The sequence below is a fragment of the Malus sylvestris genome, chromosome 12, assembly GCF_916048215.2.
Source record: "Malus sylvestris chromosome 12, drMalSylv7.2, whole genome shotgun sequence".
In the NCBI taxonomy this organism is placed as follows: Eukaryota; Viridiplantae; Streptophyta; class Magnoliopsida; order Rosales; family Rosaceae; genus Malus; species Malus sylvestris.
This window is the reverse complement of record NC_062271.1, coordinates 5,038,462-5,064,623: the sequence shown is the minus strand read 5'-3', so window position 1 is coordinate 5,064,623 and position 26,162 is coordinate 5,038,462. Positions and strand designations below refer to the sequence as shown.

At 37.2% G+C, this 26,162-nt stretch overlaps 1 protein-coding gene, 1 long non-coding RNA gene and 1 pseudogene across 2 annotated transcripts; 1 reads left to right on the top strand and 2 right to left on the bottom strand.

Moving 5' to 3' along the window:
* Positions 1-4,640: 4,640 nt before the first annotated feature.
* LOC126592029 (uncharacterized) lies at positions 4,641-6,012 on the top strand. Its single transcript, XR_007612575.1, has 4 exons — positions 4,641-4,868; positions 4,974-5,036; positions 5,382-5,632; positions 5,844-6,012. It is a non-coding gene; the product is annotated as an uncharacterized LOC126592029 (long non-coding RNA).
* Positions 6,013-17,748: 11,736 nt separating this feature from the next.
* Positions 17,749-20,700, bottom strand: LOC126593643 (putative serine/threonine-protein kinase receptor; annotated as a pseudogene).
* A 1,260-nt stretch (positions 20,701-21,960) lies between these two features.
* Positions 21,961-24,178, bottom strand: LOC126593642 (uncharacterized). The gene is made up of 3 exons (XM_050259735.1): positions 23,221-24,178; positions 22,704-23,034; positions 21,961-22,009 (listed from the first exon to the last, which is right to left on the bottom strand). Exons 1-3 carry the CDS (start codon positions 24,176-24,178, stop codon positions 21,961-21,963), a joined length of 1,338 nt encoding a protein of 445 aa, XP_050115692.1.
* Positions 24,179-26,162: the final 1,984 nt, after the last annotated feature.

The window sequence follows — 26,162 nt, the reverse complement described above, 5'->3', positions numbered from 1 at the left end:
AATATTTACACTAGTGAATACCACAAAATCTTATGTTATATTTAATGAAAGTATAAATAAATTCTAAGTGTTAGTAAATCTATCATTTTGACATAGATACTTAAAAAACTAAAATTATGTCGCTCAGAACCGACGCAGGCTTTAAAATATTTAAACACAATACTTTATGTAACTTAAAAGCGACACCCATACTTTATGTTGCTTAAAAGCGACACTGTTTTGTTTAAAGCGACGCTAGTATTTAAAAATTATTAAAATATATGTCGGTTATAAGCGACATTAAATGCTTACGTCGGTTTAAAAGCGACGTAGACATTTTATGACGCTTATAAGCGACAGTAAATCCGACGTCATGTTCAGTTAATGTCGCAACTGTCTTGTCTGCGACTATATTATATTAAACCGACACCACCTACTGACACTATAAGGCCCTTTTGTAGTAGTGTGGATTTCATGTTAACCAAGCTTGCCGAGGTAGAGTCCCGATAGGACTATGCCTTATTGGCACCCAACTAGATATCCTTGACATCAGCTCTTCAATCCTCTCTTTAACTGAAACTCAAACTCTAGCTGGTCTCAGCTTCTTTGACTTGAACTAGGATTCTAATCCTAGTATCTTTATGCACTTAATTCATTCTTATCTGATCAGCTATAAGTTTTTATTTGTGGAGTAATTTGAATCTTTATCAAAACCCATCCTAATTCTTAATAATTTCAATTTCACTAGGACTCGATTGAGCTAGGTCTAAGTCTGATCCCAAATTAATCCTATTTTCATTAGGGCTCAGTTGCATCATGCTTCTCTGGGCTGAGAAAGCCAACTAGCCTAAAGTATCACCATTAAGCCGAGGGCATGGCTTTCCAACTTCAATCACCTCTCATCGGCCCCAATCCAGTATTTCAAGCCCAATTAGTATTAGACGAGCAAGACAGAATGATAAATTATTTTGGTTAGCAAATTACAAAAACAGAATGATAATACTCATAAGGTGGCTGGATATGGAACATAAAAAGCAAGGAGAATAAATCAAAGGAGTTGTTTGTCAATAAAATATATCAAAGGTAGTTAGAACTGGTTCTTTCTTTAACTTTTCTTTGGTTTCTCTTTGTGTCACATCCCGACTCGGGCTCCACCACATCTCGGGCTCGACTCCACCGTAGCACGATATTCTCCACTTTGGGCCCCGACCACACCCTCACGGTTTTGTTTCTGGGAACTCACGCGAACAGAACTTCCCAATGGGTCACCCATCCTGAGAATGCTCTGGCCCATTTCTCGCTTAATTTCGGAGTTCCTACGGAACTCGAAGCCAGTGAACTCTCAAAAGGCCTCGTGCTAAGTAGAGATGGGAATATAAATATAAGGCTTAGAGGATCCACACCCATGGGCGATGTGGGATGTTGCACTTTGAGTCTCAGACCAATTAGTAGATCTATTTCAATTGTGTTGTAAAATTGAGGATATGTATGCAAAGGAATAAATGAAATAAGACACAATATTTATGAGGTTCGGAAAATGTGCCTAAGTCTTCGGGGCAGAAGTACTACTTTCTTTCATTATCTAAAATAATAAGAGTACAATGATAACTCTCACTATTTTCTCTTCTCTCAGTAGCCCAACTCACTGGTATTTTCTTATGCATATCTCTTATTTCTTTCCTTCATCTCCTCTCTCTTCTTTCTCTTCTTTCCTCTTTCATGTCCCTTCCTCTTTTCTTCGTTACTTTCTTCTTCTCTTCCTCCCTTCTTCTATAGAGATTTTCATTCGACATAATATTGTAGCAACATTATCCACTTTACAAAAAAAATTCAAATGAATAGTGAAATTAATGTGCAAGAATAGTAATTCTTATGATTTTTCTTTAGATGAACAGTAAATAACTATTCATGTGGGCCATCTACATATTATTATATTATAACACTCATCTTCGAATGGCCATGTCAATATTGGTTGCCTCGTCAAAACCTTGATCTATTTTGGATGCTCCCCCTAATGAGTATCTCCTCATGATTTCGAATTATTCAATATGACTAATTACTAAGTTGATGTAATTCGATACCATGCATGATAGTTGGAGTTTTTGCTTCTGAAGGTGGATCACATGTGCTTCAAATTCTAATACGTCACAGGCCTTAACCAAACACATATATTTCTGATAGATATGAAGATGTAGCAATGAACGCTTGCTTCCTTGATTGTTGCAGGATCAATCTATTTCCATATACAAATCCTTTTTAGGAGCGAACTGAATGCAGGCCAAAGAGTTATTCAGATTTTGCTTGCCTAATAAGACCATGGTTCCTTGTGAGTTCTTTGCAATAGAACAAGCACATGTCTATAATTTTATGGGGATATAAATAGATAAACTTTACTTCGTTTCAATACCCATTTGTTGGTATTGTGCTCCACAGGAATGTAATAACTGATTTAGTGTACTTTGCTAAATACAATAAGGCATATACTTTATTAAGATGTGGTACTTCTGGACCAAGTATCAATTCATCATTTCCCTCACATGGTTTTTTTTTAATACCATAAACTTTCGATGGATAAGAATTCGTGTTGGCATATTGTTCGCTCTGCAGCTCGAATAATATTCATTTCAACACTTCATAATTTTTCTAGACCCTTAAGAGTCCTAATCTGATATCAACTCTTGCAAGAGATTTAATATATTACAAAAATATCATAATGATCATACTCACTAAGGCAATATATATCATCCATTGTTATTAAGTACATAACTTCTGGCCAACAAATGTAATGGGATTGCCTTTCTCCACAATAATTTTTCTTTTTTCGTCGACAAACAAAAAACGTAGCTCAATATCAGCACAACTCATTGATGAATCTAGCTACTGTAAAACCAAAATTATCATTGGTAATCATCAATTCGTGATCCCATAATTCTCATGTACATGCGCACTTGCATAGTTTATAAACATTTCTTTACTTTAGATATCCTCGCCTCTTCAGGGGCTTTACATTGTCTCTTCTAGGACAATCATTTCTAATTAGATGAATTGTTTTGAAAATTAGGATCATAACCTTTCTAGAGCGTTATAGAGTTTTGATTTTTAATCTTCACTTCTGGGGAGCTGAATCATTGGAACTTATACACCATGCTTCAGGCATGAAACACGTTAAATTATCATGTCCATGATTTGTCTTTTTGGGACTTGAACCATACGACAACTGTCATGCTTCGGGCATGCAACAATTTAGTAGTGCTAAGTCCATGAATATTCTTATTGGGACTTTAATCCATGTGACATCTTTGTAACTTATTAATGCATTTGGTAATAAGTAATTTTGAAAATTTGGATTACCGTTTTGTACATCATTTGAGTGATATAAACTGATGAGACGAAATGATTGTTGAATTCATCTTCGTCATTTGGCTGTTGTAGACTCATGTAGAGTTTGATGGGCTTGTGAGTATGATTCCCATCATTGAGCTTCAATCTTCCATTCACATGGCCAACCACTCATTTTCTCCCTTTGAACTTTTATGCATTCATAGTTGATCCTTTAGCTTTAGCCTTCTGCACAACAGAAGTGGTGCGCAACCTTTGCCTTTGAATGGTCATTCAAAACATCACTTCTTAATGACTCATCCTTGCTTGGAAACTTCAGTGTAAAGAGTCATCATCGTATTAACTGTTTTGCAGTGTTGGTAACATGAAATCTCATGCCAACAACAGTTGAAGATGACTGCTCAAGAGTAATGCAAGGTAAACAATCAAGCAAAGGTTCCGAACCAGAAGTTTGATTCAGGTTCCGACTGATTACTTTATTTCTCCTTGTCTTATAGGTAAAAGCAAGGGCAAAAGGCAAAGATAGGAAAAAAAAACATGATATGAGATACTTCTGCTCTTAAGGAAAAACAATAGAAACATTTGATGCTGATGTAAAACTTCTTGATGAAATTATTTTCTTGCTGAAGGAATGAGTTGGGCATTTTGAGGGACTTCGTTGAAGATGCATTCTTGGCAAGGGAGAAGAGTTAGACAGTTTTGGAGGTCTGCCTTGCCATAGAGGACAGAAGTCGACATATATAGGAATTCTCCAATAGCAGATAGTGGTGTCGTTGGGACCTTATCACCCATACTTGTCGGCAACATTGGTGTAGTTGGAACATTGAACTTTCAGAGATATTTTGACGAAATTGTCCTTGATATCCATAATGTAACGACCCGTCTCCAATTATTACGGTTTTTATAATTTTAAATCTTGAATTTACGAAAATACCCTTCGAGGCAAAAACGTTGAATCTTGTTGGCCACATTGTCATGTCACGTAATACTTGTTTCCTTGGCGTAGCCTCATAGTACTCGTCATTACGAACGCGTAGGTGCGAGCGGTTTTGAATTCGGAACTAAAATGAAGCTTATACTAATTTTTAAATGCAAGGGTATTGTGGTAATTTCACAAGTGGAAATTTTTACACCATTGGACTACTCGCCGGCTGCCACGTTGCAACTTTTCCCCCATTTTATGGAGGATTCCATTTTGGCCCGTGACCCTTATTCCCTGCCTATTTCTTCTTTCTGTCACTAAACACACGCACACACATCTCATATTTTCTCCCTCTTGACCGACATAGTCACGTCACCACCTTCCCTCTCATCTTCTTTTCTCTGCCGTGCCATTTCCCTCACCTCATCACATAACACCACTCACCACAGCCCTATCTCTTCCTCCCCGTACACCATTAATCACCACCACAACCACCTTATCACTCTAGCATACATCACCTTCAAGTAGCCTCCCTCATAAACCATCGTTTAATATAAAATTCTAGAAAATTTAAAGGTGGCGAGTATGGCAGTACTTGCGCGCTTGGGTGAGCGTGGGTGAACCCAAGGTCCCTCCTTTGGTTTTCGATGTGCCGAATCTGAATCTGCCATCTGTTTTCCTAAATTCCAACATTTTCGTAGAGTTTTATTAAACGGCCTTTAATTGTGTTTAGGTGGATCGGTGGAAGTAATCACATTCCCGATAGTTCGAGCGGCTTCCGAGCAATGGAAAACTTGTGAGTGGCCCCCTTCGTAACTTATATATTTTTATAAAATATTAGCCTAGCATGCATTTCATATTTCGTTCATTTAATACGTTTTATATTATGTTTTCTGGATTTCTATAATTATGGTTTATATAGAATTCATGATTTAATTGCTTTATGGAATATTTATAATTTATCGAATTTGCGTTTAATAACGGTTATGAATTATTGGAATTGTATATATGAAACTCCTTGGATTTACGAATATGTTTTATATATGAATTATGAAATGGGATTTTGAACCCTTGAGCTTTTGTGATTTGGCTTGAGATTTCGAGATATGCTTTGGTACTTATCTAGTGGGTTATCATACAGCATATCCGCACACCAGGGGTATAGATGTCTATGGCCATAGGACAAAGATGATGGAGGAGTGAGATATGATATATTATATACCCCCAGTTTCACTGCCGAAAGCAGTGTCGGACAGCTTCACTAGCCATGGCTAGTGTCGATGTGGATGTATGCTATTTTATACAGCTTCAACTTTGGGTGATGGACAGGTTATACAGCTTCACCTTCAGGTGATGGACAGGTCCTACCTTCGGGCGACTATGATATCCCTAGTTGAGTACTCCACGGATACGATTTATAGATGTTTTACAAATGTTTTACATGGCATGCTAGGTTGGGTTTTTATAAAACCTATACGTAGTATTATATATGTGTTTTCAAAACAGGGGTTATTATGTTAAAAAATAAAATATTTTCCTATTATTAGTACTAGTATTATAAACTCTGGTCCACTCACCTTTTTCTATTTTTGCGCCCCCTCAGGAGTTAGGATCGAGGCACATGATCCCGGCGTCAGGACATTTCGACATAGGTATCCATGAGTCTTCCCAGTATAGGTCTCACCCTGGCGTTAATGAACTTTATTCAGAAAAATCCGACTTTTGAAATTCAGAGAGTGGTGCCTCTTTGATTTTTGAACAAGTGGCCGTGATGCCTCTATAATTGCTTTTTCTATTTTTTAGAGGCATCAATTGTATCAAAAAAAAAAAAGACGCTCGGAAAGTTGTTCGCCTATGAAAGTTGCCCTTGTTGCATTTCTGATATTTTAATTTATATGATTTCCTTTTCTTTCATCCTTTCTGAAAATGGTTTGCCCATCTGGCCGTTGTTTTGATTTGAATGTTGTGGAAGATGAAAATATGCCTCTTCAAGACAATATCTAGCGCACATCCTTCTTATCCTCTAACAATCCTCTTTTTTTTCCTTTTTTATTTATTGTTGTAGTTGTAATTAATGTGTATGCATGCCTATGTATAGAAAAGTTCCCTCTCTTCATGTATGAAACTTCTGGTTCAGTTTGTTAGATATAGGAAACTATGGAAACTTCTGGTTCCATTAATATGAATCAATAAAGAAACTATGGAAACTTCTGGTTCCATGAATATGATTCAATGAACTTTTAATCAAAGATGTTTTCTAATATCATATGCTTCCACATAAATTCGGGCATTATGAATTCAGGAAAGTATCTCTTGTATAGGATGTCGATGATAACAAAATTGAGTTTTGTTAAGTTCACCATTTTCTTATTCCCAAAATAGAAGATATGACGGAACTTTCGATAATTAATTCATACCATATAAACACATGTCTAAACAAAATGTTAGAACTTCAAGTTCTTAACATTATTTATATTTTGAGCTTTAGGTCAAAACATTATACATATGTACTCGAAATATATTCTCGAGATCGACATTATTAGAACCTTTAGATTCATATTTTTCGAATTCATGCCCATACTTAATATGTACATGGATTAAGCACTTATGGTCCTATTTACATAAATCAAGGAACTTATGGTCCTCATTTAATAGTCTGTGGATTGAGGTGTTTATGGCCGTCATTTCAATTAAGTTAAGGAACTGTTGTTCTCTCAATTGATTCAAAACTTCAAGTTTTAATTTTTTTATCAAGGAACTTCGGGTCCAATCTTTTTATAAGATGATGATCAAGGAACTTCAAGTCGAATGTATTTATATGATGGAACTTCAGGTTCAATTCTTTTATATGATGAGGATCAAGGATTGGTTAAGGAGCATTAGGTCTCGTGTATACTCATCATAAAAAATGTATTACAATAAATAAACTAAAGCAGAGGGGGTTAATTCCAACCACCATAAATAAATTGCTTTAAATAAGTAATGATTGTGACAAGGGCTTTAATTCAACACAATTCACATAAATATCAAAAATTAAATACAATAATTATTATTACAAGAAGGGCGACAATGCCGCGCACGCCATTCACATTATAATATTGTTGATCCTAAAAACTACTTAGCCTATGTGGTGCACATGCCGAGTAATTAATAAGCTAACAACATCTTTCGATCGAATGTGGGGCATGCCAACTTGTCGGCCGAGTTCAGCTGGTGAGTAAAATATGTTGATGTGGCATTAGGCGCGATGCTGACTTCTTGATCTCGCGACTGGGCCGAGGAAGGAACACGTCTCGTCCTTCTAGTTCTAGAGCATGAAGACAAGGCTGCTAGTTCTACAAAGTTCAATATTAAATGCAGCTTTCAGTGTGTCGAATGTATTAACCTGGTAACACTTTACTTCGTCGAGAAGGTTGATGAGATAACCTCTTCCAACAAGGACTCGAAAATCCTTGTTGACCAAGACTTGGATAGGTAACCTTAGTCTCGAAGCAGTGTTGTTTATCCAAACTGAAGGTGCTCCTCGATCGGCTGATTCTACGGCTCCAGTGCTGTTTATCCAAACTGAAGATGTTGTTGGTTGCCTCTACATTACTGTTTATCCAAACTGAAAATGTGTTGGTGGGAAAAAAGAAAATAAAAATTTCAAAGAGATTGAGAGGTTTGCACAGGGCAGTTGTGTGTTGAATTAGAGGGGCTTTCTATGTTGCATGACCTCTTGTATTTATAGTAACCGAAAACTTACTAGCCAACCCATATAGTTCCAGTCGAAAGCAGAACACCTTTGTTGAGATAATTATCACAAAAGCCCTTGCCATCATCTCGATATATTGAAAGGGTTGGCAATTGCACTTTCTTTCTATTAAGACTAGATACACTAGTCACTTGATAAGGCTCATATTTAGAATTGTTGCCAACACTAAATTTCCATGCACCACGTGCTATATCTTATCACCCATTCACCAGATCATCATGATAATTCCAGTTTAAACTGGAATATGCCATTGCTAGCAAACCAAAGAGTGCAGCATCTCCTTCATTTTTGCTCAGATGCATCCATGCACGCAATGCAACTTGCAAAATAATTGCACCAATTTCACTTGCATTATCCTATCCTTTCAACTAAATCCAGGCCATGCATTATCAAAAAGTTCAATCTGATCACATCTCCCACCTTTACATGTTGTCTTATCCCTAAATCCTGATAAGTATTGTTTTTTCGTGTTGATTAGACCGCGAACAAGCCAAGTTGCACAACACTTAACCATATAGAGTCCTTATTGCAATGCAACCTCTTTCATTTGTTTGACTCTCAAGATGTAACCGTAAGATAAATCACTATATTAAAATTCCTAATAAAATAGTAATATCTAATATAGTTTCCTACACCCAACGGCTTAAAGTATACGGACCAAGTGCGTGCAAGATCACGGCTCTTAATGTTCAGAGTCATCCGACGGTCTAGAATCTTGCTCATTCAAAAGCCACAATTGCTCGGGCCGATGGTGTAAAATTGGGTCCAAACAAATATATATAGTGTATAATGAGGAATTATCCGCACCAATCACATTAATAACAAGAATAATAATGATAAGGAAAAAGTAAATATTAACTTATTGCTTCCCTTTTTCTTTCTAACTGTGGTCATGCATCAATGGTAGTGTATGAGAATTATAGAAAGATCGAACCGTGGGATATAATCCAAATTTTATTATTATGTAGATAAAAGGATAATGAACAACTTTCGTGAAGAAACTGTTTCGATCTAAGCTATAGAAAATGGGGTATTTGGCACTCATAAGATGGTTATCCATCTGTGGAATTGGAAATTGGGTTGATGTTTCCAATCTGAGGTCAGGAAGTTGGAGTTCAGAAGTTGTTTGCATGGTTGTCAGATTTTGTGCCAATTATAATAATAGTTATATAGCACATTTTTTCACTATAAAGAAAAAAATATAGGTGAGTTTGGAAGTGCTTTTAAAATGACTAAAAATGTTTTTGATGAAAGTGTTTTTGAATTCCAAAAGCAATTAGAAATGCATTTTGAAAGAAGCATCAGTTATGTGCTTCTTGCAAGAAGCACTTCATCACTTGTCTAAAAAGCTAAATATATTTTTTGATAAGAAAGTACATAAAAATCTTCACTAAGGGGAAATTGTGAATTTATAGAGAATGTTGGATAAATATCAACAATCAATGATAAATTTATATATGCTAATAAATGCGAATAAATAATTTAACAAAGTATGAACAAAACGAAATAATATTAAACACACAAATTGAAGATCGAGGCTTGCGTACCTCGATGTCCTTGAAAAATAAATTATGTCCCTGCTCAGTGCTTGTAGTTCTACGGACGTCTGCTTCACCAAGATTCAATGATCTAAGTCAGAATTCCAACACCGGAAAACTTGACTTCTAGCGAATTTCTTTGTGGTTCTCTCAATAAGAATATTTGGGATTGTAGAAGAAGAATTTTATGTTTTTGTGTTCTAAATGTCATGCAGATGGATGTATATAATAGGTTTATGCATGTTCGTAATAGGTATGAGAATGGGATGCGCTCTCTGGCTTTCTTTCATCACTTCATACTTCATCTAAAAAAATGAGTTTATTGATATAAAAATAATTAATTTATTTATTAAATATGAAATTAATTAAAAATAATTAATCAAAGAATTTAATTATTAGAGCTCAAGTCCCAAGGCCCAATGCCCATTTTTTGATAATTAGTACACCCCAAAGGCCAACCTCAAGGTTGATGACACACCCTGACCCGGAATATCCACCCGGACTCCAAATCGAGCTGTGTTGGCCGACACCCAAAGGGTGACAAAGCCATAAAGTGAAGTGATGTGGAAATTGTGAATAAATTTAAACTTAAAAGTGCCTAAATAGAAGAGTGCGCTTGTGAGCGGGAATGAACTCATTTCACATGTGATGACAGAGCATAAGTAAAGTACAGTAAAGTAGGATGAGAAATATACCATCGAAGGTAACCACCTATACCAAGATTTGCCAAGAATACTCGTCGATCCGAAAGTTCAGCTATTAGAACCTGAAGGGGTGAAAAACAAAGGTGAGTGTGCCTAAAAACAAAGTTTTATAAAAACCTTTTCGAAAATGTCATAACCCCTCGCCGTAAAACAAGTATAGTTTCCAAAATATACATACTACGTATAATAAGAAAATACCTACCTAGCCTGCAAAATCTCAATAATTCAATATGGCACAATAATTCGTAAATAAGTGCATGACAACCGTAATTGTATAATCTCACATAGGCAAACCTATCATAACGAGTGCTCATCGACACATGCTGACACACGAGTTTATGCAGAGGTGTTCTGACATGAACAGGACTGGGTGTAACAATGATATGCGATCTAGTACTACAATCATGTGAAGACTGGCGCTATGCGCATCACATACGAGTTCTAATTGCCTATAGCAATCTAGGATAGGATTGGCACCTACAATGGATCCAAAGTGAGCGTATAACATAAATATAATCATGCCACAACCATTCAACAATTCTAGTCAATATCATACTATTCATGACCATAAATATAATTAAAGCATCCCCCCTTATAGTAAGCTTACATGTGCATCCCATATGATTATTTCATCTTTTCCCAACAATAAGGCATTTCTTACGAACGTTAATTTAATTATGGCAATCACATAGGAAATTCATTAAGGAATGTCTATATGGAAATTAACCTATATATATATCAAAGAAAAGACCCACCCACAGATCATGTCGTCGAGTCGAACCCGTTCGAACTAGAATAGCCGAAGTCATCGATAATAATCGCACCTAAGCATAATATTAGGACCCATTAGTAAAACTCCACTAAAACAATTAAATTTGGAATCAAGGCGTCGAAATATGCTAAGGAAGGTCCCCCAATAAATTTTGTAAATAGTCAACGAGAAGGTCAACGGTCAACCAAGATGCCCCGGTGATCAACTACGTTAAAACTTTATAATTTCACTAAATGGATGCCAAAAATGAACTCAAGGAGTCGAGATTAGCCTAGGAGGGTTTTCGAGAAATTTGGAAAACGACAATATTCTATGAATATTATGAGCCCAATTTCGGAAATAGGCCGGCTGGGGCATTGGCCCAAAGGTTATGGACCAAAGATTATGGGCTAGGTTTTGGGCCAAGTTTATGCTTCGGACCTTTTTATTTTTATTTTTATTGAACCAGTCCCGTTGACCGGCCGGACTAAGCGAAGAATGACACCGGTCTTTGGCCGGGAAACTTCCCGAGCTTCATTCGAGCTCGAAACTCAACTAAAACTAGCAATCTAATATACCAATTTGAAGCTCTAAATGAGAAGAAGAGAAATATACCAACATAGGGTCTTGACGTGGCTGGAACTGGTCAAAAAACAGCTCGAAGCCTCGGATCTCTTGCCGGAAACTGGGGAAAAATCCCCCGTGCCATTTCTGCATCATAACATCGCTAAAACATCTCAAAATTTCCCCAATTATACACCAAAACAAGATTTAAGAAGTTTTTGGGGATTTTTTAGGCTCACCTTCGTCGAGAACGGCGAGAACTCATCAGAGAAAAAATTGAACAGTGGCGGCACCACTGTTCAGAGAGAGAATGAGAAATAACACGTTCCAGGGCTTAGGTTCCCAACATATGGTCACACGGTGGTGTGGTCACGCTCACTGGAGTAGCAACGGTGTGGTGGTGGTGGTGTATGGTTCCCAGAGAAGGAGAGTGAGTGAGAGAGGGAGTACCAGAGAAGAACGAGCAAAAGAAAGGGGGAAAGGAGAGAGATCCGGGAGAGTGGGGGAGAGATACACAGGTTTGGGGATGCTGACATGTGGCAAGAGAGGAAAGGAGAGTTGTGTGTTGGAGCGGGCCCAACGGTTGAAAATATTAATAAAATAAAATAATAAAAAGATCCAATCCAAAAATAATAAAATAATAATTTAGAAATATAAAATAGTATAAGATAATTAAAATAGTAATTTCTTCAAAAATAACTTTTGAATTTGTAATTCCATAAAATTTTAACCAAAACTTCGATTTCTATTCTGATTTCGCCTACTCGTTCGAACCGTCGAGTACTTCGAGAATACGCTAAAATAGCAGCGTGTACACATCACGAAATGATGGTCAACAAAAGTCAACCATCTCACCTTTAGGGTATATTCATCAATTCACTCTTCTAAAACGAATAAAACCGTAAAATTTGGGACAGGTTGTCATAGTTGAGCCTAATTTTATTCTTCATGGTCCATCACTCCAATCACTTTCTATAAGGGACAAAGCCTTATAAAGTGAATGAACCTTTTGGTAGTGACCAATGTTGGACAATGATATTTCTACTCAAAATTTCCATTAGAAAATAGGGAACTTTAACGAAAAGCACCTGGTACTATTCACTTTAACGAAAAACCACATTTTTACACTAAAAAGTCAATCCTGGTACTATTCACTTTACCCTATATTTTGTCCTTATCATTAAAACTCAAAGTTTTCAAGCCCTTTTCATTAGTTTTCCTTAGAAAATAACTAGGTTGTTGTAGGCCTATTTGATTGAACGATCTAGGGTTTACAGAGAGAAAAGGGGTCGGCGGTATTAAGGGAGAAGAGATAGTGATTTAATTGTGAGGTGTGTTTGATTCACCCCATTGTGCCTTTATTTATAGTAGTAGGATAGGTAAAAACCCTTCCCTTTAGGATTACAACATTTAGGGCTTGTTTGTTTGCCCTCATTAGAGTTCACTGGACAGGATTACTTTGCTAAGACTCCTAATCTTGTGTTTGATGCGAGTTGGACTAAACTTAAATGAGACTAAGTCGGACTCATTCCGACTAAGTGCTTCGCTAGGTTGTCCTAGTGAGACCCCCCAAAAAGCATGGGATTCCTAATCCCATCTCCAACAACGTTTGCACGCCTTTGTCGTCTGCAACTCTGACTCCCTTACCCATGCTCAGATCTCAAACCCACTGCTTAAATCTCAAAATCAATACCTAAAATTCAAAACAAAAAAAATGCAAAACCCCCAGAATTAAGCACCTGCAGACGAATCCCCACACAAATTCAAAATAAAAAGGCAAAATCACCAGAAAATTTTTAGATTTTCCTAGAAAATCGGTGAAGGCGCTGGGTGGAAAGCTCCGATAAACCCTCTGCGTGAATCTCTACATAAGGAAAAGAGGGGGAGAGTGGATGAGGAAAAGTGGGAGAGGGGAGGGAGAAAGTGGGCAGAGGAAAATAGGGAGAGGTATACGGCGAGGAAGAGAATTCTAGAAAAATAGTGAAACAAGATACAAAGAGGGAGAGGAAATGGAGAGACTAGCGGAAGAAAAGAGGAATGGGTTAAGATGAAAAAAAAATGAAAAGTTATTGGCAGATAGAGAGATGATTCTAGAAATAAAAAAAAAGTGATAAATTAATAATAAAATATTAATAAATATAGATTAAATAATATAATATTTGAGTCTTTTAGTTATCTGCTTCTTAGTCCGACACTGCACCAAACGCTTCACTAAGTTAATCCAGCTTAGTCTAGTCTAAGCCAGTCCAGCTTAGTCCCTGCAGCTAGTCCAGTCCGAGACAGTCCGGTGCAACAAATGCACCCTTAATAGGTAATCTACTCCTAATAGGAATATAAGATACATTCCTAGATTCCCTAGGATTTACATAATCACATTCCTATTCTAAATATAACTGCAACATAGGTTACTATTTACAAAAATTGTGAGTTTATATTACGGGGCAAACAAGTTTGCATGTTCTTCTACTCAATGCTAGTAAATACACGCCAGCACCGGAATGTTTCCGAGGTTTCTTCTTTTTCTTTCTTTCTGTGTACATGATTAGCAATTCCATACGTTTTTTTTTTTTTTTTTTGGGAGGGGGGACGAATAAGACCACTTAGTGAAGCTTTTAATTTACACTAGTCCGACTTAGTCCCATTAATATTAGTCCTTACTCGCACCAAACACAGACTAGGAATCCTAGCTAAGCTAGTCCAGTCCAGTGAAGTTTAGTGAAGGCAAACAAACACGGCTTTAATGCATTTTTATCTAATCAGTCATAGGTTTTGATTCTTGGAATAATTTGAATCTTTATCAAAACTCATCCTAATCCTTAATAATTTCAATTTAACCAAGACTCGACTGAGCTACGTCTAAGTCTGATCTCTTGTTAATCCTACTTTCATTAGGACTCGGTCACATCATGCTTCTCTGGGTTGAGAAAGCCAACTGGCCTGAAGTATCACCACTGAGCCAAGCATTGTGGCCTTCTAACTTCAGTCACCTCTCCTCAGCCCAAATCCAATATTTCAAGCCCAAATAGTATCAGACGAGCATAACAAAATGGTAGTATTATTTTGGTTAGCAAATTACAGAAATAGAATGATAATACTGTTAAGATGGCTAGATATGGAACATAAAAAACAAAGAGCATAAATCAAAGGAGTTGTTTGTCAATAAAAGATATCAAGGGCAGTTAGAACTGATTCTATCTTTAACTTTTCTTTGGTTTCTCTCTGAGTCTCAGACCAATTAGCTGATCTATTTCAATCGAGTGTTTCAACAAGTCAAAACCTCGTGAAATAAACTGATAGGTAGCTATGTATGGAACAAGATAAACAACTTTTGAATCAAACAAATTGGCTTTTTGTTAACACTTTCCCAGCCCTGCCCTACACATTTGTACACACACTTCCTCTCTTTCCTCTCTTTCCTTCGAATGAGCAGTATGACTTGTATGAAACCAGTTTTTTTGTCATTTGTACAATTTACCATATGCAAACTTTTCTCCACATGACAATACATTATTCAACCAAAACATCACAGTAACAGTAAACCCGTTGCATGTAAGTTGCTCTCAATTCTTTCCACGATTCTCCATTTCTAGCCTTTTTTTTCTTCATTTGTCATTGCAGGCTATTTATGACACGCCCCGATCCCGATATTCCTCGAATACCAGGGTAGGTACGTGCTGGCTGACACCCAAGGGTGACGAAAGCCATTTATTGAATGCAAATGCTGAGAACAAGAAATAAATAAGACTTATAAATTTAAAATAATATTGAATATGCATTTAAGGAACGTGTTCAGAGCATACAACTAACTAGAACACTAAAAGAAATAATATAAAATTGAATGAAACAAAGGATGGATCATACACCGAGAGGACTCGAAGACGCCGATGTGGAAGTGCCTTCACGCCGAGATTGTATGCCTCGATTTACAAACATGAGTGAACCAAGTCGATATATATATATAAAATAGTTATCAACATTCTAACCCCCAGGTTTTATGAAAACGCATATATCATGATAAAAATAGGTTTTCCGAAACCTAGCATGTCATGCAATGTCTCAAAACATATCTCGTATATATCGTAATCACTAATGAATGTCCAATATCCCTTCAGGCCCTATGCCAGCTCCCCGTCTTTGTGCCAATTGCCAGAGGAAAATCACCTCCAGGCCCCGTGCTAGCTCCCCGTCCCTGGGCTAATTGCCAGAGGAAAAACCCTTCAGGCCCTATGTCAACACCGTAACCGTCACCCGAGACGGAATTTATCCCTCGCCCCGTAGCAAAATAGGGACCACTAGGTAAGTACAAAACCATTGAACATACATTTATTTGAAAGGCAACTTCATAGTATAAAGTCATCCATCATCTATACTATAAAGAGGTGTTCTAAATGTGTTCTAAATATTATATCGTCGTCCATCGGATATTCTACAAAGAACACGGGTTATAGGAAAAATAGTAATAATTCAAACTAGCATCAATAAGCATGTTATCTCGTAAAACGTAATCATTAAATCATGCTTTTCATGTATGTTTTTCTACTATTAAACATGCAAACTAGCGGAGACAGAACACCACAATAAATTGCTCCTAAGCACATAAAGGGTTTAATTAATAAGACTATATTATAACAATTGAATTTGGGAAAATGGACATCGGAAACAGATTCAGATCATCGAATTACCCTAAGAAGGGTCCCAGTTAAATTTCTGAAAAGTCAACAAGGAAATATTCCTAGAGGGTTTGGGCCGAAGGGCCCTAGAGTTTTTGAGCTTGGGTTCATGCTTCACACAGCCCAAGGGCCTTAGTTCACTTAGGGTTTTGGGTTGGGTTTTAGAATTAGGAAATTGGATTGGGTTTAGGTAAATGGGCTAAGGGGTTTAGGCCTAAAAGGTTTTGGGTTTCTAGGTTAATGGGTTAGGGAATTGGGTTGATAAAAGGGCCTGGGGTAATTAATTGGATTTGGGCTTAAAATGGTCACGGGTTGGGCTGGAAGCCCGTGGGTTTTGGGCTAGTTTCAAAGGACTTGGCTCGGGTTGACCCGATTTCAGGCCGATTTCTGGGCACCACTTCAAATGCCCATAACTTCTTTGTTACTCAACAAAATCAAGTGAAACAAAAACAAAGGTTATAGTTCTCGATGAGACAAAGAGACTGGTACCTCCCACGATGGCTAACTTACCGTGGTTTGGCCAAAAAATGCCTCAAAAGCCTTGGATGCCGTTGGAAACTGGGATAGATTCAAATGGATATAACTTCTTCAATGCTTAACGAAATTGGGTAATTCAAAAAGGAAAGTTGTAGTACTCAACGAGGCGAAGAGATTGATACCTTGCACGCCAACCAACACATTGTGGTTTGGCCAAAAATTTCCTCGAAATGGGCAGTGCTCGCATGAAAACTGGGGAAATTTTCCCCGTGAGGTTCCTACATCCAAACATCAATAAAACTTCTTAAAACCACTTCCAAACATACACTAAGACATGATCTACAACTTTTGGATAAGGTTCAAGGCTTACCTTCACCGGAGGAGGAGGATACTCGCCAGAGAACTTTGGTGAACAGTGTAAGCCTAGAGAAATGGAGGGGTTTGGGGTGTTCTCTTTTGATTCTAAGCTCACTAGGGTGATAATGGAGATGTTGATGTTATTGTGGTGTTGGGTGCGTGCGGGTGGTGCTCGGGCAGAATAAGAGAGTGTAGAGAGAGAGCACGGGTAGAGATGTGAAAGTGGGGGAGAAGAAAGAACTGAGAGAAAAGAAAGAAAAAGACCGGGTGACACAAATCAGGGGGTGGGCCCCTTGGGCTCACCAATTAAGACCCAAAAACCATTTTAAAAGAAAAATTATCTATCCCAAGGTGCAAAATTCACAAAAATACCCCATTTGTTCCTATAAAATCAAGTCGGGTTGTTACAATATATTTCTTATCGTTCATTTTCTTATCCCACTCAACTTTAACCTTATGATATTTGTCAACTTTAACTCTGCAAGTAAGTGATATGTTGATTATTGGTTAAATCTATGTCATTATGAAATGTTTTAAACCAGTATGTAGTCCAATTATTTAGTTGATCACATTCATTTCCACATTAAAATTACTAACAGTAATCTCATGTCTCATTGTTTCCCAACTACGACTATAAGCTTCATTTCAACATTTCGAACACGTCTTGTGATAGTAGGACTAACCAATGATGATCTACCGAGGTTCTATCAACGTAGTGCTAAAAGTATTCACTAAACATGGAAGCGTCCTTAATGGCGATTCGGGGACGTTTCGTTCAGTGTAGAAATAAGGCTGCTTTGGAGAAGGCAAGGCCACATCACTTCTCACCATCAGAACCACAGATGACATGCTTGGTCTATCCTCAGGTACTCTTTGCACACATAACAGCCCCACATGAAGGCACCTTACAACTTCATATATGTTACACGAATCAGAAAGCATCTTATTCATCAGTTCCAGTTGTTTATCTTGCCTCCATAGTGTCCATGCCTTGAAAAAAATTGAAACATGTATGCTATGTTAGTAGGATAATATGAAAAAGGGCTTTGCTGCAGACCACCTATGATGTTAAATGGCATGTCATAAGGGGGTGCTTCGAAGTTTGCACCATATAACTCACTAATTTCATTAAAGTAAAGTACCAGCATCTCGTTCGTTATACTTATGTGTCGAAGAAGGTTAAGGTATGACTAAATCCCATGTTCTTCTTCCTACTCAACATCTCTAGCAATATAACTCCAAAACTGTAGACATCAGATTTCATTGAAAAAATTCCATCTACGGCGTATTCAAGAGACATATAACCACTACCAAATCAAAATCGCGGTGAGAAAGGATTTCGGGAAAACAACACAATGTGAAACATAAATCATATAACAAATCTAATCGTGCTTACTAGGTTCCAGCCACTCTATTTGTATTGGCCTAACTTTGATCATTGTCGAATATTTTAGCCAAGCCAAAGTCTGCAATCTTTGGTTTCATATTATTATCAAGGAGAATATTGCTAGCTTTTAGATCTCGATGGATAATCCTTACTAGAGTCATGGTGAAGGTAAAGAAGTCCCCGAGCAATTCCACCAATAATGTGGAAGCACTTAGTCCAGTCGAGCAATTTTTGTCCCTCCTGAAGAAATTTTAAGCCTGTTAATCAGTGCAACATTGAATTCTGGTATAATAAATTTGAAAGCGAAGGATGGTATGACCTAAAAGCCAAATGGTTGGCTTCGGAGGGAGTCTTACCAAAAATAAAGAAGTCTAAGCTTCTATTAGGCATGAATTCATATATTAGAATCTTTTCATCTTCTTGAGTGCAACAACCCAGGAGCTTTACGAGATTCTGATGCTGAAGTCTGGCTATAAGCTTAACTTCATTCATGTGCCCTATGCATCATCATTTCAAAAAGTTTTAAATTTTGTATGACAAAATAGGGTATTTTAGTTGTTTAAATTTATGTTACCTTGTACACAAGTCCAAAACCACCTTCTCCCAGCTTGTTGCTTCTTGAAAAGTCATCAGTCGCTTTGGCTACGGTGGTGAAGTCAAATAACGGTAACTCCATGTCTTCCCTGTCTTCTCCACAGTACTCTTTGCTGAGATCCTTTCTTCTGACTCCTGAAATAGTAAGAGCTCTCTTCAGTATGGGTAAAAAGATATACACTTTCGAAATAAAATACTAATACCTTATCTACTGCAATTTTTATTATTGATATCCGGAAATAAAATAAAAGTCGTAGTCCTTGTCTGAGATACTTACCTTCATTTCTGATTCTCTTCTTCCGTATGTACAATATCAACCCAACTATTAGCACTCCCAAGAGCAAAATTGTGGAGCTGATAAGAATTTGTAGCTTTTTCTCATTGCAATCTGAAATATCCCAAATCAAAATTTTCATGTGAGCAATCAATCATGTTGCATAAATGTAAACATTAGCTTTATTTAGCCAGGTTGCTTATAACTTTCTTTTCGGGTAGAAACATGTAAACTGCCTTTTATTATGGACCTTGATCTACGAAAAACCCAATGATTTTCACCATGCTTCTAATTGCTGCCCTATCAAACCTCCTTCTTGGGGGGGGGGGGGGGGGGGTGGGGGGGAAGAAGAAGAAAGCATAGAAAGTAGACAAAACCCCATTTCACCTTCTAAAATATATGTAGTGACCTTTACAACCAGTTTTCGAAAGAAAATAAAAGTCTAGGAGCTACCTATTTTTGAAGCTGCCATCCATATATAGACATCCTGAATTTTGCTAATAGTGATTTCTCTTATGTCAACGAGGTTACCAAACCAAAGCAAGCAGCCGCTTCCTCTTCCCCTGATGTATAGATTTGCATATGCCGAATATGAGCAGTTTTCTAAACATAATGGCATGCATTCCTTTAGGCTCATGCTTTTATTAAACCATGACGAAGATGTGTCTGGCAATTTAATCCAATTGTACTTTAGGAAGCCATCTTCATGGTTGCAGGCCAACAGAGTCTTCCGAATGCACCTTTTGGACAAGTATCCTGAGTTCCAATCTTTTGGAGATTTTGGTGCAAATCCCTTCAAGCAAGCACATATGGGGGCGTGATTGATATTGCAAGTAGTATATGCATCACACGAGGTATAATTTTCACGCTGATCTCCAGGGATTGTAAGGGAAAGTTCCCAACTTTGTGTTTGGTGCACCCATGTTAACTAATCCCCAATGCCTAACGGGTTCAATACATATCTGGAGAACATCGACCTGTTTTGGAGCGTGTACTCATGGTAGATCTCATCCTTGTTCAACCCAAATTCGACCCCAGCTATTGGATTTAAGTCTTTTTTTCCACTAAATTCATATCATGTTACATGAACGCCTTTCCATGACCCTCCTCTAACCTGTATCTTCTCTCCTTTCATATTAACAAGTTGTGGTAAGCCACAACGAATTATCCATAGTGAAAACTCTCCTGGAGCAGGATCTTTTGTGCTCTTCCAAGATGAGACATACCTCTCTAAACCAATAGCTAAGTTCCAACCAAGCTTCATTTCCGGCAGCAATGTGTCACAAGGATAATCGAAACTTTGCCATAAGTAGTTATAAGGGTTTGTTTCATTTCTGTCTTTTAGAATAAGATTTCCAGTATCTAAGAGTACTGATACTGGATTCCTCATGGTTCTTGATGAATTTGATGACCATACAATGTTTTTTAAGCTATTAAGGAGGACTTAAACTCTTTGCTGAGTGAGATTCAAAAGTCCCGAAGAATCACCAAGTGGTGTTTCTCTGTTGGCTACCCAAACAACTATATCAGTAGAAACTGTGTAGCATATTTCTAAGTACAGGACTTTTGAGTTACTAGGGATGAAGAATCCTAGTTCAAAACTTCCACCAACCAAAACTAGAGTTTCGCCATCTCCAATAGATCAACTAGGCGTGATTGTTCCCGGTGTTGTGGTAAATGCGATTCTTAGGAAGGAGAATAGAAACAAAGACATGAAAAACCTTGTCAAGGATTGCATTGGCATCATTTCTACAGAGAAGTTGGAAGAAGCAAAAATGTTTACACGACTTTAGGCAGATAAAGCAGAGACAAAAAGCTATGTCAGTCAATCGAGTAGGTGATTTTGGATTAGCTCTTGGGATTTCAGGGCAAAGTGGAAAACACCTAACATTGTCAAGTATTTAGTTAGACTTAGGTTCCTTGGTTTGAAAAGATAACTAAGTTCACTATTACGTACCATCCCACAAGGGGTAAGTTGACAGCCAACCGATGAATTTAACCATATGGATTGACGCTGGTAAACGCACTGTAATATACATGCCCGTTGAATGCATGAACAGAAGTGAATTTTATAGCTACTCTCATCCGGAGAGATAGGCATGCAGTACACCGTGAAGTGAATTGATGCAGGGAAAAAATATGAGGCAACCATGAATTAGGGCATCAAAATAATCAAAGCAATAGTGAATAAGTACATCAAGAAATCTAAGCATTCATCAACTAAGGGATAACCCAGGCAACCGTGATCTAAGATGACAGTATACTAGGGGGAAAAAAAACCTGAGGCAAAAGTGTAGCCTACTGGTAACCATCATTGGATACGACAATACATTGAGACAACCCTGAAACAACACTACGGGAAAAAAAAAATTGCAAGCAATCAATGGCGGATCCAGGATTTTAAACTCAGGAGGTCCCAATAATAAAGGTCAAAAAATTTATAGACAAAAATAACATTGAAACTTAAATATAATACGCTTCATTCAAAAATCATATGCAAAAAAAACATTACAAGTTATAAAATCCTAATTCAAGCATCCACGACGAGGTTTCATTCTGAAAATGTTCCATGATAGTTTCATTACCAATACATGAAAAAACATAGCCGTCACTCAACCATTGATCTCCCATTTTGTTGCGAAGTGGACCCTTAATGATATTCATAACGGAAAATGTCCTCTCCACTGAAGCGGTTGCAACTGGTAAAACCAAAGCCAATTGAACAAACAAATATACATATGCAAATGTTTGATGCAACCATTTCTCCACCATTTTCTTAGCAAGATCATTAATCCCCCGCATTTGAGAAAAATCATTATCAAAACGCACAAAACGAATATCAATATCAAGTTGATCTTGAAGTGCCAATCAATCTCGATCCATTAAATCTTTAGGATACATCTGAGCAAGGCGAATAAGCTTCTTTTTATCAAAAGTTACAAATGAATCATTCGGACTCAAACATGCCAAGCCAATAAGCAATTCGGTATTACCTTCAGTGAAGCAATCATCTAATTCTGTAAGTTGGAAATCAACGACCTCAAAAAAGAGCTCCACTTTGTAATGATGACGATTGGTCTTTCTTGGAGCCTTACACAATGACTTCCCTTGAATGACATATAAATCATCCATATTAGGCACCTCAATTTCATGGTCAACACAAAAAGATGATACTTTATCAACCAAAAGATCAAATTTTTCATCATTCCTCATGCAACGTAGTTGTTCTTTATATGTCTTGACTAAAGCCATTGCATTCACAATCTCTTGATCTTTTTCATTTTTTTTTTTTTTTTTTGCAATGCTTGTGACCAATCATTTGTAACTCCTAATATGAATTTCATCAAAAAGAGGAGGAACACAAACTCAAAAGATTGTAAATCTTTTAATAACCTTTTTGCTTCACCAGCACTATCATTGTAGCAATCTTCAACAATCATGTCAAGCACATCCACCACAGATGAGAACATTATAATCAAACTAATCAAAGCACCATAATGTGAATTCCACCATGTATCCCTAGCACATTTGAGACTAGTTTCTTGATTTAACCCTTGCCCCATTTCAAGACAATCATTTTCAATAGCTTTCATGAGATTTTCTTGTTGTTTCTCTCTAAGTGCATCACAACGCTTACATGAGCATCCAACAACATTCACCAAACTATTAGTCAATGTGAAAAAAGCACCAACATCAGAGTTTTTCTTTGCTACAGCAACAAGAGCTAATTGTAGTTGATGAGCAAAACAATGAACACATAATGCACAACTTTCTTCATCCAAAAAAAAAAATTTAAGGCCATTAAACCCACCTCTCATATTACTCGCACCATCATAACCTTGACCTCATAGGTTGGAGTAGCTCAAATCATGTAGTTTCAAGAACTCATCGCTGGACTCCTTTAGTTTACTTGAAGTTGTTTCGGTAATATGTTGGACTCCCACGAACCTTTCAATTACTTGACCTTTGTTGTCCACATAACGCAAAATCACCGCCATTTGCTCCTTTGTTGAAATATCATGTGATTCATCTACCATTATAGAGAAGAATTTACTCTCTTTCACTTCCTTCATAATAGCCTTAATGGTTTCGAAGGCACATGAATTGACAATATCTTTTTGAATTGAAGGAGCTATCAACTTGAGATTTCCCGAAGCATTTTCCAATACAACTTCCTTTATTTTCTCATCATGATCTGCAAGGAATTGCAAGAGCTCTAAATAATTCCCCCTATTATTCGAAGTGTCACTTTCATCGTGGCCACGGAAAGGAAGGCCTTGTTGCAACAAGAACTTAGTGCAATGTATTGATGCATTCAAGCAAAGACGATATTTCATACACTCGTTTTCTAACTGTTTAATCACAACTACTTCAATATGTGTCTTTTGGTTCATTAGATAACTAGCTGCTTCTCTGGCTTTATTGTGGAAACTACCAATAGGACCAACATGTTTGTCAAAACATTCTCTTGCATTCTTCCATTTCTTAAAGCCTACCCTAGTGAAGGCATTGCTTCCTAATTGTGAAAAGTTGATTTTAAAAAGATCGCAATGAAGACAAAATGCCGCATCTTTAGATATACTATACTCCAACCAATCATGTTCTTCAAACCACGAAACAACAAATCGTCGCTTTTTCTTTGCATGCAAAGTGTATGGGAACTCATACGTTGTACGCTTACAAGGTCTTTGCAAATATGCTCTTCGAACCTCATCTTGAATATTAGAAGGATAGTCCTTCATTCGAATTATTTTTCCTATGTCTCTCTCAAGATTATTAAAATCAATGTCACACTCATTTTGTCTTGAGCTCGAACTACCCGAACAAGTAGATGGTGCTATTGACTTTGGCTTGAAAAATCTTTCCATATTTCTTATTTCTAAACTACACATTTAACCAAAAACACAAAACATATACCAATCAACCAATAAACAAAAATTTCATCTAAATTTCAATGATAAAATGAGTATACAAACATAAAACATATCAATAATAGACTAAAAATCTCTACCAATATCTATTATAATTTAATTAAGATTAGATTAGAATCCCAAAAAACTTACTTGAATTTTGAACCAAATAGTGGTGGCTTGGAGAATTGAAACAAGTGTAGGTATGATATTGGAGTAATGTAACTATAATATCGGATTGGTGAGATTAAAAATTTAGGGTTTTGGGGGAATATAAGAAAGATGGGGATTAAGGGGAAAAGCAGAGGAGTGGGGAAAGGAAAGGGGACTCTTGGGAAAGATGTGGCCCATGTGGGGCTAGGCTTTAAAAGAATATGGAACATCATGGACAAACGGCAGCGTTTGTCACTTTTGTTTTTGTTTTAAAAAAAATTAAAACAATTGGCCAAAACATTGTCGTTTTGGACCAATTGTTAAAATGCCCTATTTTCTTTCTTCTCCCCTGATGTCTTCTTCTCCATTGCACCTGCAACCTACAACCTGCAGCACAGACCTTGTGTTCGAGTATGAGGGGTCCCCCAAAAAATTTCAAGCAGCAATTTAGGATCACCAAGGGATCGTGGGACCTCCCAGGCCCCTCTATAGATCTGCCACTGCAAGCAATGTATTGAGGCAGCAAGTAACCAACAAAATAATTAAAGGCTAATAGTACTGCCTCATGAATTAAGGCAACTATCAAGTAACCGAGGAGGGAACACTCTCGGTCTTGTATTCTAGAACTTGAAAGACAATGTTACTTAATTCATTGCGAAGTTCAAAATCTTCTTCACCAAGTTCAGCAGCTTCAACTGTATTTGTGAGAATATAAGCGCGTTGAATCGGTATCAGACTATAGGGACAAAGATACTCAAAGGATATAAGCGTCTTTATGGTGAACATTGTTTGACCGTCTGAATGCCAAACTCTGAAGTGCACTTGGGAGTAACCAATCATAGAACACTTCACTTTGCAAGGGAGCTAATGAAGTGACCTCTTCGGCAAAAGAATCAAAGACTCCTCGCTAGCTGAGACTTGGATAGATAACCAACAAAACTTGAAGCAGTGTTGTTAATCTAAATTGAAGGTACTCCTATATTGATTGATTTTATGGCTCCAATAGTGTTAATCCAAATTGAACGTGTCGCTGGTTACCAACACAGTGTTTGTTAATCCAAACTAAAGATGTGCTAGGCTAATTAGTATTTTTCTTATAGGTGTAAGAAGGCTTCTCGTAGAGCGTTTGAGTTTGTGTGTTGAGTTGTAAAGGTTTTTCACATTGCAAAATCACTTCTATTTATAGAGGTGGATTTCATGATAACCAAGCTTACTATGCCTTCTCGGCATCCACTTGGATATCCTTGACATTATCTCTTCAATCCTCTCTTTAACCGAAACACAATCTCTAGCTGGTCTCGACTTCTTTGACTTGAACTAGGATTATAAACCCAGTCTCTTTATGCACTTAATTTATTTTTATCTAATCAGCCATATGTTTTGATTCCTGGAATAATTCAAATCTTTATCAAAACTCATCTTGATCCTTAATAATTTCAATTTAACCAAGACTCGATTAAGTCACGTTTAAGTCTGATCCCTTAGTAATCCTACTTCTATTAGGACTCAATCAAGTCATGCCTCTTTGGGCTGAAAAAGCCAACTGACATGAAGGATCACCATTAGGCCAAGAGTCATGACCTTCCAACTTCAATCACATTTAATCGGCCAAATTTAGTATATCAAGCCCAAACAATATCAGACAAACATGACAAAATGATAATATTAATTTGGTTAACAAAATGATAATATTGATAAGATGCCTGGACATTAGAGGTGGGCACTTAGAACCGAAAACCGAAACCGAAACATGAACCAAATCGAACCACACCGAACGGTATGGTTTTGC

What these genes read in the sequence shown, in the direction of transcription:
- LOC126593642 (XM_050259735.1), bottom strand. Translation starts at nt 24,178, where the DNA reads ATGGAAAGATTTTTCAAGCCAAAGTCAATAGCACCATCTACTTGTTCG. An exon ending in TATTACCGAAACAACTTCAA is followed by an intron (nt 23,035 to 23,220) that starts GTAAACTAAAGG and finishes AACTACAATTAG; the next exon opens with CTCTTGTTGCTGTAGCAAAG. An exon ending in AGTGCTGGTGAAGCAAAAAG is followed by an intron (nt 22,010 to 22,703) that starts GTTATTAAAAGA and finishes TGGTTTTACCAG; the next exon opens with TTGCAACCGCTTCAGTGGAG.